At 37.8% G+C, this 14192-nt stretch overlaps 2 protein-coding genes across 2 annotated transcripts; one reads left to right on the top strand and one right to left on the bottom strand.

The window, feature by feature from the left end:
- Positions 1–187: 187 nt before the first annotated feature.
- On the bottom strand, positions 188–7451 carry LOC137966303 (protein TONNEAU 1a-like). The gene is made up of 8 exons (XM_068812885.1): positions 7209–7451; positions 4235–4367; positions 3083–3171; positions 2851–2973; positions 1243–1376; positions 1134–1159; positions 900–1056; positions 188–428 (listed from the first exon to the last, which is right to left on the bottom strand). The coding sequence occupies exons 1-8, from the start codon at positions 7293–7295 to the stop codon at positions 374–376; spliced, it is 804 nt and encodes a 267-aa protein (XP_068668986.1). The 5' UTR covers positions 7296–7451; the 3' UTR covers positions 188–373.
- A 583-nt stretch (positions 7452–8034) lies between these two features.
- LOC137966046 (CDP-diacylglycerol--glycerol-3-phosphate 3-phosphatidyltransferase 2-like) lies at positions 8035–13310 on the top strand. Its single transcript, XM_068812503.1, has 8 exons — positions 8035–8373; positions 8842–9575; positions 11445–11542; positions 11627–11677; positions 11850–11963; positions 12526–12582; positions 12755–12840; positions 12942–13310. Exons 2-8 carry the CDS (start codon positions 9062–9064, stop codon positions 13060–13062), a joined length of 1041 nt encoding a protein of 346 aa, XP_068668604.1. The 5' UTR covers positions 8035–8373; positions 8842–9061; the 3' UTR covers positions 13063–13310.
- Positions 13311–14192: the final 882 nt, after the last annotated feature.

Genomic DNA, 14192 nt, shown 5'->3' with positions numbered 1-14192 from the left:
AGGTTGAAGCCCATATATAAGTACATGTTTTGATACCATGTAAAATTAGGTTTAAGGTTCATCCAAAAATAATTAGTTTTTTTTTTTCAACTAATAAACTCAACATATTTCTACTCACTAATCCATGTAGGATTATTCTTTAACAACATCAACAATCATCATAATGGTTAGCTAAAAGATAATTCAGTGAAAGATGTAATTCAAATGATAAGTTAACCAGTAGTTGATAGAATAAAAGCCAAAGAAAATGAAAAGAAAACAGACAATATCACAAAACCAGGTTTCACATTTTGATGATCAAGCACGATTTGGAGGGAAAAAAGAAAAAAAAAAGACACTGAAAACAATTACAAATACAGGAAAACAAATACCTCTACCTATGTAAATCTGGCTTGCCATCATCATCAGTGATTCCATCTCCAGAATGCCTGCTCTCCAAAAAAAAAATCCCATTATTCTTCCAAACAAGTAGCAGTATTGCACCAGAATATGAAATTCAGAGAAAAACTCAACCCAGTTAAAAAAATTATCAGAAGAGCAAATGTTCAGACCAATGAGATGAGCACACTTTACCCAACAGACATTAGGAATTATCAGAAGAGCAAATGTTCAGACCAATGAGATGAGCACACTTTACCCAACAGACATTAGGATTCTTTACAGAAATAACATTTTGATCCATTAAATATGCTTTCTGAGTATATACAGTAACTCTAAGACCTTGATCATTCCAACGAACATGGAAAATCACATCTAATGAACAGTATGTCTGAAACTTCTCTGAGGATGAGACAATTAGATGACAGTAACACTGTAAAGTTCATTGGTCTGCACATGATAAATTTTTGTTCATGCGTGCAAAATTGCTTAAATAGGACTAAGAGAAAGTATAAAATTACCGCCATGATGTGGTTAGATTTCGTGCTTTTCTGTCCAAGTGGATGTTTTCTAAAGCACTTGACGCTCGTAATACATCTTCTGAAAGCTCGTCTGAATCACCCCTCCAACTATATTCATCCTTCCTATAACCTGGTATAGATGAACCTGCTCTCCTATCTGAAACAAATTAAAGCTTCAGTGAAGAGAGAGAGATAGGAAGAGAGAGAGGGGGAGAGAGAGAAAATGCTAGTTACCTGATGGTTGAGAAACGGGCACTGGCCTGACATAAGAGAAGAAAAGATGCATGAATAATACAAAGTAACGTGGCAAGAATGTCCATTTGGTCAGGATGACTCCACTAACCTTCCTAATGGAGGTAGTCCTCCAGCTACTGATGATGATGAGGGCCTCCGAATGGTCCTAGACTCTGCACTTGATAAAGATTCAGTTTCTGGGTTGCTCACTCTCCTTCCACCACCCCTTCCCTGAGACAAGTTCTGCAACATAAAGTTAAGAAAGGAATCATCTAACAAGATACCTCACAAATGAAGCTTGCCCTTTTAAAGCCTCCAACAAGATGACACCTGCATTTGGAACATTTTTTTTCAAAACAGAGATAATGTCTTATTATTTAAATTGCTTATTTAGGAAAGTTAACTATTTTATTGAAGAGACATGAGCCTAGTTGCTGGTCAAATGTATCGCAACTGATTCTTTCAGTCCGGCTTTTGAGCATATTGTATACGTCTTTCATTTTGTAGTCTCTCCGGTTTTAATTCATGGGCCAGGGCTTGGTCAGGTAATCCCGCCCATGTTTCTCATTTTTCAAATAAATGGTTCAACTATTACCAACTTAAGGACGTACCCCGTTGTCATTTTGAACAATGAAACCGTAAAAATGTCATAAATTATATTTTTACACTTTTTTACCCTCTTCATTCTTGTCCTTTTAAAAATTGTAATAAACTGTTTCCCTGCCCAAAGAAACAAGCAGTTTGAAATAAATACCACAAATGATGACTGTTGTATGAGCAATGGGAGATTGCTCGCATAATTCATTAACTGTACATGTTCATAGAGACCTAAACAATGTCACATACTGCTGCTGAAGGTTAAGTTATATAGATTCAGTTTTTAAAGCTCGGTCTAGTGTAGCTACATCAAGCATTCCTTCATCTATAAAGTTACTAATTATCACTAATTATTTTTCCAAAAAATACAGGATAAGACATAGATTCAAGGATATCAAAGCCAAATCCAAAAAAAGTTGATATCGTAGACTATAATCCATATCTTAGTTGCTCAACAACTTCTCTTTTGGCAGCGATTTTTTTTTTTTGAACATTGATAACACAATCAGGACCCCCCTCCCCCCTAAATGTGGTCCCTGAGCCAAAGGCCCAAGACATAAGTGACCAGTATTTTAGTCTTTCTTTATGTGTATGTGTGTGTAAACATGAGAACTGATAAAGAGTACAAATGAGTACACTTAAATTGCCTCCTTAATTTTTCAAGACACGTAGTACAAAGAAGATTCAAACATCTAATCAATGTCATTTTAAGTTGGAAAGAAAACCTGCCATTTTAAAGTTGTGATCATCCATGACAGAGACAATCAAACTGATGTTCCAGGATTTTTACAAAATGCATACTGATTTTTGAGTCCCCTTTATGGATTCTTTTTCTCATTGATCAAGAAAAAAAAAAAAAAAACTGACCTTTTGCATATTCATTACACCATTTGTTTTTCAAGTATGATGTTCTACCACTTCTTTGCCTGCCCCAAAAAAATGTTCTACCATTTCTTATGACATTGGGAAATAAATAAAAAGTGAAATCAACCAACCATTCTTTTTCTTTTTCTTATTTTTTTGGGAACCATTATAAGTAACTTTTACTAGAAAACTCAAGTTCAACTACAAACCTATCACTTACAAAAGGCAATTCAAGTGAAAAAAGAGAGTACCAAACCTCAAACTTCAGATATCCTTCAAGAACATCCAAAAGCAAAGGTCCACTATCAGCATTCCTATTTAAGTCATGCCCATTCTTGCTACTAAAATCTCTCAATTCATTTTTCCAAAAATCTTTTTGCTGCAGGGGACAAACAAAATCAGAAACCAAGAATAAGAAAGATGGGTCAAAAATAACATTCATTTCAGGATTCTTAGAATAGTTCGAAGTCCTAAGAGATCACAGTTACCAAATTACACTCAGGCAAATAAACTTTTAGGGAGTGACTAAGCTGTGCCCAATCAAGATAGTCGCAAATTAATGCGGTCAGTAGCCTTCCTGCAGAAGTACCAGCCAAACCAACAAAGGTTATGTCAGGGAAGACAATAGAATGGTAGTCTCAATGCTGCAATTACCATCACTTAAAGCAACGTAGACTTCCAAAACAAACAATACAATGCACAAACATGCCCAAAATGGTACACGATTCCAAAGGAAAATTAAAACACAGAGATAATTAAAAAATAATTAAAACCTAAAAGTCAATCAAGCCACTCAACAATATGACAGACAAAATTGTTACTAAGGTTGTAGAAATACCAAAAATTCTTTCATTGCTTTTTTTTTTTACTTCCTGTCATTTTGTTTAACCACAGAAAATACCGTTTCTAAATGAATCAAATTTTTGATGGTTAAATTACATTGCTACAAAAGTTAATGGCCAGATGGTACTGCTTTCTGTATGCATATAAGAAAAATGGGCAATAAACAATCTCAAACATTCACATAACCTCAATGTTCTGTGAAATAATCCAGCTTCAAGCAAAAGAAGAACCACCTTCTTTCGGAGTAGATTGAAACAACATGGTGATGATTAGACCTACTCAAAACTCAATTATTTATTGAAAATCTATTTCCTAATGGTTTACCAATCCCTCAACTCCAGAAATTTTGCCTCCAGGAAATAACAAATAAGCCTTTTGTTAAATGGTGTGGTTTGATATATTAAAGGGGAAGGATATACAACTGCAACTCCCAAAAAATCAGGGAGAGCAACGGAAACAAATAATTCATTTTTTGAGAATGAAACTTCCAAAAACAACAAATACATTGATGTGGACTTGTTGGGTTCAGGAAGGATGGTAACATTATGTACAAAATTATGCCAAGTTTAACATCAACAATGTGTTAAGCTAGCAGTTTCTAGCATTTCAAACAACATACAAGTTGAACTAGCTCCCATCTAGTTATTTGAGCAACTCCATTTCAAAGACTTAATTGGACCTCATCTTGTTTCAACTCCTAATTGGAACAAATAAAAAGGCATAAGAACAACAACTGAGATATGTCAAATCATCCCTGATTAAAGCAATGAATCCTTATGGGAGGTATCAGGAGGAACCTGATGGAGAAGCATGAAGTTGCTTAGCACGGTCATTGCAACTGCCAAGTAATGCAGGTGGAACACCATCCTCATTATCAATTGCTCGGTCCTCCTCCTCAATCGCCTCAAACACACTGGCCCGCAGCTCAGCCTACACAAACCAAAAGTGATATAAAACATGAATTCAGATTCGTTATTACATCCTACTGAATTTCCCCCTGCCCCTCTCCCCTGTCATAGAAAAATCATGGGGGAGGGAGCACAGCCGTGCCCCTTCCCCCCCTTCCTTTTTTTGGCCAGGAAAGGGCTGCCTGGTGTGGTCCTGAGTTATGTAATTGGTTTTCCGCTACCTAACAGGCCGGTCTTTTGGGTAGCATTGGTTAAGTGTTTAACATTCGGTATTAGAGTCATTCCTGATGTTGCAAGTTCAAATCCCAGCAGAAGGCGTGGGCGATCGTGAATCCCAGACGTAGGCAAAAACCTCGTCGCAATGTGTTAAGCCGTCGGGGCCGGGCCGGGCCCTGGGCCATATGGGCGGCCGTCACCCATCAGCTCGCAACGGATGGGTTTGGGGACAAACCCATTCTCCAGGGGGGATGTGATGTTGTGGTCCTAAGTTAAGTACTTGGCTTTCCGCTACCTAACACGCCGGTCTTTTGGATAGTATTGGCTAGGTGATAACATTGCCACCCTCCCATTTGCCATGCAGAATTTCTACATGGCAAAATGGAGGGTGGAGGCGTCTTCCCTGCCAGCAGATAGAAAGGGGAGGGGTGGGGTTCTTCCCCTTTCCATAACAAAGATCAGGGAGAAGGCTTTCTCCCAATAATTTTTTTATATTTTGAGAAATTTAAAATTTTTCTATGGCATATGCTGACATCAGCATTGGTCCAATTGGTAGTCAAACCCAGACCTGGTTATCTTACCAAATTGGTGACCAGGCTGAGTTATATAGTATTGATATTTACCCAATTGTCGACAAATAAACAGGTATAAGAGGGTAAATCAAATATTTTGAGCAATATTATAAAAACCAACCTAGTACCCAGGTCCAGTTGACCCACAATGATATTACTACGATGCAATTCTCTATAGGACAGAAAAGAGGGCAGGGGCCCTTCTCCATTAAGTTTCTATGATGGGGGAGGCAGGGGATTCTAAAAAGGTGTTTTTGACTATAGAAAATAAATATAAATCTCTCTGAATTGCTGGTGAAATTCGGATTTTTTTTCGATTAATGCAGTCCTTATAAAAGTAATCGCTGTTCAAAAAATAATTAAAAAGAAAAAAAGAACCTCCAAATTCCTCGTAGTGGTTGACTTGCCAAAATTGTGTCAAAGGAGGAGCAAGACTTTCAACAAGAGCTAAAAGTGAATGCTGCATTAGATCGATCCAGAGGGAAATATTTTATTTATTTGAACTGGGCATTAGGGTCTAAACCTAAACGCTAAACCCTAAGATCAGTACCTCTCTGAAAGTCCAAGCAAGTGAAATAATTCTGCAGGCTTCGACTATTGCCAAACATACTATAGGAAATAATTTTCGTTTCCCCAGTCCAGGGATATTAAATCATAAAAGAAACTGTTATGAAGTTCAGCTAAAATTTCTTCCATCCTCTCTCCATGAATCACCTTAAGGAAAAAATAAAAATAAAAATAATAACAGTAATTAATCACATGTGTTCTTCTCACTATTGGGCATCTCATAAAAATGCCAGTTAGCTTCTTCTCAGCATCCTATAGTTCCTGAAAGTCACTGCCTTTTGACTTAGAGAATAAATAAAAGCTATCCACCATAGGAACATCAAAATATGCGAAGTAGATGAAAAGTGAGTAGCATTCACTTATTTCACTTCACCTTTACTGCAACAATGCTACACAGTGTGTTATCACCAAGTGTACTCAGGGCAGCATCACTACATTAAGTGACAAAGTTGATGTTCCACAGTCAATAGTTCAAATAAATACGTTGGCCCAGTTTTATACATCATTAAGGAATCGAAACATCTTTATTTTTTTTCCAGTGCCTCTTATTTTGATAATTCTAAAAGCATGCTGCTCACTCATATTCATTCAGCACATAATATGATATTTGAATGTTTGTGTACATAATATTGAGCACATAATCTCCGCGTAGTTGGCCAACAGAAAGGTAGATTCAACTAGGAAACTCCTTCAACCACCACATATACATCCAAATTGATAAGCAACAGGAAATCCTTGTAAGTCAAACCTCATTGTTACTTCTGAATTTCCCTTTCTCACAAACCTCGAGGGAAAAGAGAAACCATTTTGTACTGAAGAATAGGCATGGTACCCAGGGGCTAATTCAAGTTTTCTAAAGGCAGCTTGAAACTAAACCTAAAAAACAAAAGATTAGAAGTTGCAGAAGCACCAAGGAATTTGACTTCTAGATGTTCCTATCCTCACAAACCACAAGGAAAATGAGTAATCGTTTGATAGTGTAGAAGAGGCATGGGACAATGAGGCCACCATTCAACCTGTCCAAAGGCCCTTTGAATCCAAACCCAAATGAACAAACCATTAGAAGCTGCGGAAGTACCAAGGAATTCATATGCAAACAAATGCAACAGCAATTCCCTGTGACAACTATTCAACTTGTATCAGAAACAATCCCATGCGAGCTCGTCAACTTTACTCACCTCGGTCCATGAGAAGCGATATGCATAACCTAACAAAATTTCACAAGCAGTTCACTAAGTCGCCCTTCATCCCCGCCTTGAGGCACAGAGACACAACCGAACCCTCAATATAGACTACTAACACCGCACCAAATAATCCACCTTTTCTTCTCAAATAGCTGTTAAACATGTTTAGAAGAGCTAAAACTTGATACATTATTCCAAACATGGTGAAAAATACTGATCAAACCCGTACACTTCAAAAGTTAACCACATTTTAAACATTCGTATCAAAAACAAAATTTAAAAAACTAAGGAGCTTAATGAAAAGAGCCGATCGAGCAAACTTACTCTGATTTTGGCGAGCACGCCCTTCTTTTCAAGGGTGCGAGTAACCAAGGTTTTAAGGTCCATCATTTCTCTGGTATAGTCATCCATCTCGACCGGATCTATTCCTTGAGCCCTGAGAGGTTTTACTCAGCCAAAACCTCAGAGGACTGCTACTGCGACTCCGACCGAAACCGAAGCCAACTGAAATCTGCTTTGTTTCTCACCGATCCATCCGTGTGCTTTTCGGACAACAAACAAAGTTTTCCCGAGATTGATTTGATATATGTTCGTATTGCCTATTTTACCCCTCGTTGTATACATTTTTAAACGCGTTTCGGCCGACCGGATCCGGCTGATAAATTATTAGTAAATAAAATAATTACGTGTTGATAAATTATTAAAATTCCACTTAATTATTTAATTAATTAGAATTCTTATAAAATAAAATAATTATTAGTAAATAAAATAATTTATATTATTATAAAAATAGTATAATTTAAAATAAATAGTTAAAAATAGGTTGAAATCGAACCGAGCCAGGAATAGTTCGAGCTCGGCTCGGAACCAGCTTGGTTCGATTAAAAAAACCCGATCTTGAACCGAATTCGAGATCGGTTTCTGATTAATTTAACAAGTCAAACTCGAACGAACGACGGTTCGGTTCGCGAGCTCGTTTACTTAAACCAACATCTCTGAAATATCACAATACGAAAACCCGCCTTTCGGGACCAGACGAAATGCGAGTCTACAGGATAGCGGGTGTTCGCGAGGAAGACGACATTCCGAATCTGAAACGCCTCTCCAGTCTCGGCGAATCCGAAACACCTCTCCAGTCTTGGCGTCGTGTTTCGAACCTAGGGCTTGAGAAATTATCATCATAGTCTCGGACAGGAGTAACGATTAGAAGAACCATTACCTCTTTCGGAGCTCTGTAACCATTCCGACGACGACTATTACCTTCAGCATCGGAGGATGAAGCACCGAGATTGCAGGATGAGCAACAAGGAGAAGAACCCTTACCACTTTCCGACCTCCGAGCCGTCGAGCTCCAAGGAGTGATTTCTGTAACCCTTTCGACGATGAGGATTGTCTTCAACATTGGAGGACAAAGCCCGAGAAGAACCCTTCTCTTTCCGGCGTTCGAGAACCGCTTCAATAGTCAGGCGTCAGTTCTAGCAGTAGCAGGGTACTCTACCGTCATTCAATCTAATTTTTTTATTTAATATCGATCAAATAAGTAATATAATAAATTATAAAATTATAAAATGAGTTATTAATTTATTATTTATTAGGTTATAAATTATTTCAATATTTTTAAGATAATTAGAAAGATTTTTGTTTTAGAAAAATATTTTTAAAAAGTGTATCTAATTTTAATTAAAATTTATGCCTACTTGAGGTTATGTTCAATTTTATTGGGTTCGAAACGGGTTTCCGAGTTCGGCTCGACTCCATGCCCCCTACGGGACGGGTAACCGCAGGGTTTCGGTTGCGAAACTGGGCGGAATTTGGTTTCCGAACAACTCTGCCCTTCTCTGCTGATCCATGGTAATTAGGATTGCCCTCTACGTGTCAGCCAGAGATGGTCTTCTATGGTTGCGTTTCTTTTTGTTGTTTTTTCTTATTGGTAATAAGTTCGCTTTCTTCTTTTCAGCAAAACGGTCATTGGTTCCCGTTTTTACTCCGGACAGGACGCTGAGAAGACAAGCGATCACTGGTCGGAAGTGAGCTTTAGACTTTGGAAATTGGAAAACGGCCAAAAATTCTGCTGCTGTCGACAACGGGTTTAATTGGGAGCAGCCGTAAAAGAAAAGGCTGGGAAATTGCAATGATTGAAGAGCTCTAGTAGACAGGGTTTGAAGCCTTTTATCGTTATGCCAACACTTAAAGCGGGTCTTGGAATTGTAATTTCATCGTCATCCATCTATGGAAATAAATGGGTGCGTCGGATGAGCGGTTTCACTCCTACTTCGAGTAGGACACAAAGTGCCAATTTTGGTGGAGGGGGAATGGCGAGGGCGAGGCCATTGATATCGAGTTCGGCTTTCTGGGGTATACGAAAGGCCACCGAGGAGAGAATTTTGGAGGGTTGGAGGTTGATTTCGTTTGCGGGAATTTCTGCGCTTGCCCCCGCCCAAGGGAGAAGCAGCAGGAGGAGAAGGGTCGCCGCTTTCGGGACAGTTTCCGGGGGCGGTGAAGTGGGGTCCTCGCGACAGGGAAGAGGAGGTCTAATGGGGTCTGAGCAGATCAAGAACGACCAGGAAGAAGAAGAGCGGCATCGTTATCACAATCCTCCACAACATGCGATTCCTCCCTCTACGCGAGTTATCACATTGCCAACAGTTCTCACCCTTGGCCGCGTTGCAGCTGTACCACTTCTTATTACCAGTATGTTTCTCTTAACATTATTATACTCACAAGAGAGATTTGTCCTGCTTATGTTTGTTGCAATCGGGTTGTTTTCTCTTCATTGCTCTTGATCGTGGTCCGAGTTGGTTTTTTGGGGATTGAATTTGGCAAAGAAGATTATTCTGGTCTCGGCAACATTATCCTGCGGACATGGTCTCAAGTTTTGCGTTTGCATTGGATGGTATCTGAGGGTACCGATGAGGTGGGATTATATTTATACATCGTGCCTTTTACGAAATTGCTGCGTGGGTTTAGGACATTATTATTCTGTGTATCCCTAAGGTGATGTTTATATTCGATAGTTGGATTCGAGGTTTAGGTTTGACAGTTTTGGGTTTTTCTTCATCTTTGCAGATTGCAGATAGAAAATTTTGTTTTTTGATTTTCACCTGCATTGTTTCTTTCAATCATCAATTGGGATATAACGTTGAAAGAATAGAGTAGGTCAATCTAATTAGTTTTTACCAAAATTGTCAAGAGCATATCTTCTGAAATTTCGGAATTTAATTTGGTTTGTTTGTTTGTTTGTCGTTAAAGAGCCGATGAGAGTGGAATTATCATATTTTATTAATTTTATTTTCTTTCAAACATTGTATTGTATTTTCAAAACAATGTTTTTATGTGTTTTGCTTGTTGGAATGGTTGGTATTCTGGGTTGTGAATCTTGTGATTCATCATTAATTTCCTGCCAATTTCATATTACCAATGCTTCTGTGCAGATTTATTTGCTTTTTATTCAGAGAAGATTCTTGCCAAGTTACTATATTTCTTGTTGTAATTGGAATGGTTTTGATTTTTAGACTTTAAAACTGTCGATGATATTCCGGAACTATTCTCATTATTCTCAAATTAAAATAAATTCTGGAACTATTAGGAAATTGAGGCGTGTTGTCAATCCATCTGATTACCAAGTACTTTCCTCTGAAGCAGCATATTAATGCCGGTCCTGCAATAAAGAAGGGACTAGTTGGCGTGACATCTGTCAATATTGCTTCGTTACATTAATGTATTCTTTTTCATTTATATTTCTGTGCTCTCAGTTATCTTGAACGGCAGCCTGCACCAATTTTTTTATTTTGTATTTTTGTATTTATGAGATCTTTTATCCCATTTCTTTAATTGATATGAGTCCATGGGTGTCATTGAAAACTTAAATCACTCCCCAAGAAGAGTAGCTAATATGGTAGTATGGATAGGTCAGGACATGTGAAATAACCATATAAAGTTTGTATTTCTCCTTCTCTGTGGAGAAGGAAGGAGCTCCAACTGAAAAGGGAAAAGGTATACTTTCTATTGAGTGATGGAATTGTTGGTCATTCAACTTACACATCTGAGAATGTATTTATCACGTTGAAATTGTTAGGCATTTGATATTTGAATAAAAACTGTTAGACATTTGGAAATAACTAGTGGAGCTTAATCATAAGATAGAGAAACCAAAATAGGTTGGAGGAGATACATATCGTGTTGAAAGATGATGGATGGATTAAGCCCTTGTCCTCTTTGCAAGCATCTTCTCTTACTCATTTAGGTTTATCCTCAATGTTTCTCGTTTTTCTATTCACTAGAGAAGGTTGCCATTCCATTTTCTTGCTTAATCAAAATCGCCTTTTATGTTCTAAATTTTTCTCCAAGGCTATTAGCATATCTAATCTTACATAATATTGCTATGTTCTAAATTTTAGCTGGTATACAGTAAAGACAAATATTAATGCATCACAGATCTAGGCTTCTCATGGTCAACTCTCTTTTTCATAGTTATCTGAAATGAATATGCAGTGAACCTGAAATACACTTTCAAGTGACAATGTGTTAATGGATGAAACTAATGTGTAAGTTTCACTGTAGTTTTTTACTTGGAGGGTTGGTGGGCAACAACAGCAACAACAACTATCTTTATTGCAGCAGCAGTTACAGATTGGCTTGATGGTTATCTTGCCCGAAAGGTATGAGTGCTCAATGGGCATATTTTCGTGTATGTTTTATTTCAGTTTTATGATCGTTTTGCCTAATTAGCTTCACTATGACAGATGCGGTTAGGCACACCATTTGGTGCTTTTCTGGATCCTGTTGCTGACAAGGTTTGATTTATTTCTTGTACATGGTTGATTTTTTGAGTTAGTTTATGGTAGTGACGTGCAGTTTTTTTGGGACCACTTTGCAAAGAAATGGGTGGGCCAATACTTTGTTATTATGTAAATTTTTTGGGTCTTAATGTTTCTTGTGTGTGTTTTCTATGGTTACTGAACTCAGCTTATGGTCGCTGCTACGTTGGTGTTGTTGTGCACAAAACCTCCAGAAGTCACAACACTAGGACAAGTGTCATGGCTATTGACGGTGCCTGCCATTGCTATCATTGGTAGAGAGGTCAGTTTACAGACTTGTAGCACTCGTTGCATATTGTCATTGTAAGTTCCTTTTTCAGATGGAGAACTTTGACTCTACAGTTGTAACTATATGAATATAAGCTCGACAGGTCATGTGGATGAACAAATCACCTGTGTCATCTTTTAAAAAAATCTTAATGGGTTACTTTTCAATATAAGTTGAAATTCCCCATCACGGGGTATGGGCAGAAAGATCCACTAAGTTACAACTTAAAACCGAGTCATGAGTAAGAGCACTGAAAAGAGCTGCCTCCTTGTGAGATGTGCTGTCAGATATGAATAAGATGATTAAGGAGGGATGAAATCAACTTTTAACAAGGTTTCAGATACACCCGTATGCCTTCTTGGGATCGTCAACTGTCCATAAGTTTCTGCATAAGAACTATGTCAACTTATAAGGCAGTTTTTTTTTTTTTTCGAAGACATTGTTATGCTGAAGGAGATTGTTTGGCTCTTGTTTGCTTTATTTTTCTGGAGTTATAGCCTTTATCTTATTTTTATTCATTGGTTACTTTAATTTTGGGATATACGGCTTCCTGCAGATAACAATGTCAGCCGTTAGGGAGTGGGCTGCATCCCAGAATGCTAAACTTCTTGAGGTTCTCTCTCTCTCTCTCTCTCTCTCTCTTTCTCTCTCTTTCTTTCTGTGTCACTGACATTAAATTACTTTTCCAAGTCCCAAAGTCTTTGATTACTTTTTTTGTTTTATTGGTTTCGCGTTGATCTTTTTATTTTCCTTGACAAATATAACCAAGTGGCAATTCTTGGCAGGCTGTTGCGGTGAACAGCTTGGGCAAGTGGAAAACAGCAACACAAATGACTGCTCTTACCATCCTTCTGGCAACCAGAGACAATAGGTATTTTATCCCACTCTAAATAGCTCAAATGTTTAATATGCTGCAAGTTCATAAATTTTAACATTTTCTCAGTAATTTTCCTTCTTGGTTGAAAAATACAGTTTAGCAGGTTCCAGTGTTCTAGTTGCTTCTGGTGTGGTTTTGCTCTATATTTCTGCTGGACTTGCTGTTTGTTCTTTGGCTGTTTACATGAAGAAGATATGGAGAGTTCTGCTGAAGTAGCTCAAGTTCGACCTTGTTGAGGTCCTGCTAATTTTGGGTAGATCTGGACATTTTAGGGATCAACTCCATCTTGATGGAAGATTCAGTAGTCTGATAGGAGGAAAATTGAGCATCAAATTAGTTGCCAGGAGAAAATCCTACAACTTGGGGGGCTCCTTGTATTATTAGATGTTTAGTAATTATTTTAGCTGGGGAGAGTTGGCAATTCTTTCTTCTTCTTTTAGTTAAAAGATGTGCTTCATTGTCAATCCGAAACTTCCCACATTCACTAAATTATGGCCTTAACAAGTCGGAAATCCTCCATTTCAGAATCAACTAAGAGTTCAATCCTAAAAGTTATTTTTCTATCCTTTGGGAACAGCTACAGTTTTGGCTTCCCCGTGCAATAGAGCTGCATTACAGGGTTCGGCAACATTTTTATTTTCTGGAAAGGTTCAAAATGTGTAAACTGATGCGTCGACATATTGAGAACCGAATCTGTTAAAGAAGTTCAGGTTCTTGAGTTACTGGAGAAGAAATCCCAGATGTCTTGTAATTCTTTTATGATCGTCAGAAAGTCCTAGTCTTAACCAGGTCCTCTGAAAGTATAGACAAGTCGCCATTTTTCCCAGTGCAAAAACCTTTTTTACGAACTAAATATATTTTCGTTGTAATCGCATTTAAATTTGTACATTGTAACAGGTAAAGATGCATCAGCAATTAAGAAGGGAAAAAATACCTGGTTGCAGGACTGATTTTCAGAGTAATGATTGAACATATTCAAACAAATGTATTATAAAAGAAAATAATATGAGCAAGCAGGCGTACAAGTTTATGGTTATGGCCTTGGAGGCGTCCAAAGATTGTTACAAGCCGGAGGAGAAATCCTATGGAAGAAGCTTACGCCCTGAATGGTTACGAGTGAGAAGACCCTCTTGTCATCTTGAACTTCAGCTGGACAAAAACTAAAGGGGGGTTAGTCAACTTGATGCAAAAGATGAACTTCAGCTGCATTATTCAGTCTTCTCCTAATAGTCTTCTCCTAATGTCATTAGTAGAGCACTAGCATTCAAGTCATGTAAATGAATAAGATAAATCTGAAAATCATATCCACGGTTTAATTTTGGGAATCTGGTTTCTGTAGTATATTG

Source organism: Aristolochia californica, unplaced genomic scaffold (assembly GCF_029961685.1).
Source record: "Aristolochia californica isolate CCGP_79_NKW_82.1479 unplaced genomic scaffold, dmAriCali1.0.hap1 SCAF_5, whole genome shotgun sequence".
Taxonomy (NCBI): Eukaryota; Viridiplantae; Streptophyta; class Magnoliopsida; order Piperales; family Aristolochiaceae; genus Aristolochia; species Aristolochia californica.
The sequence above is the reverse complement of the archived record's forward strand: the minus strand, read 5'-3'. Positions and strand labels throughout refer to the sequence as shown.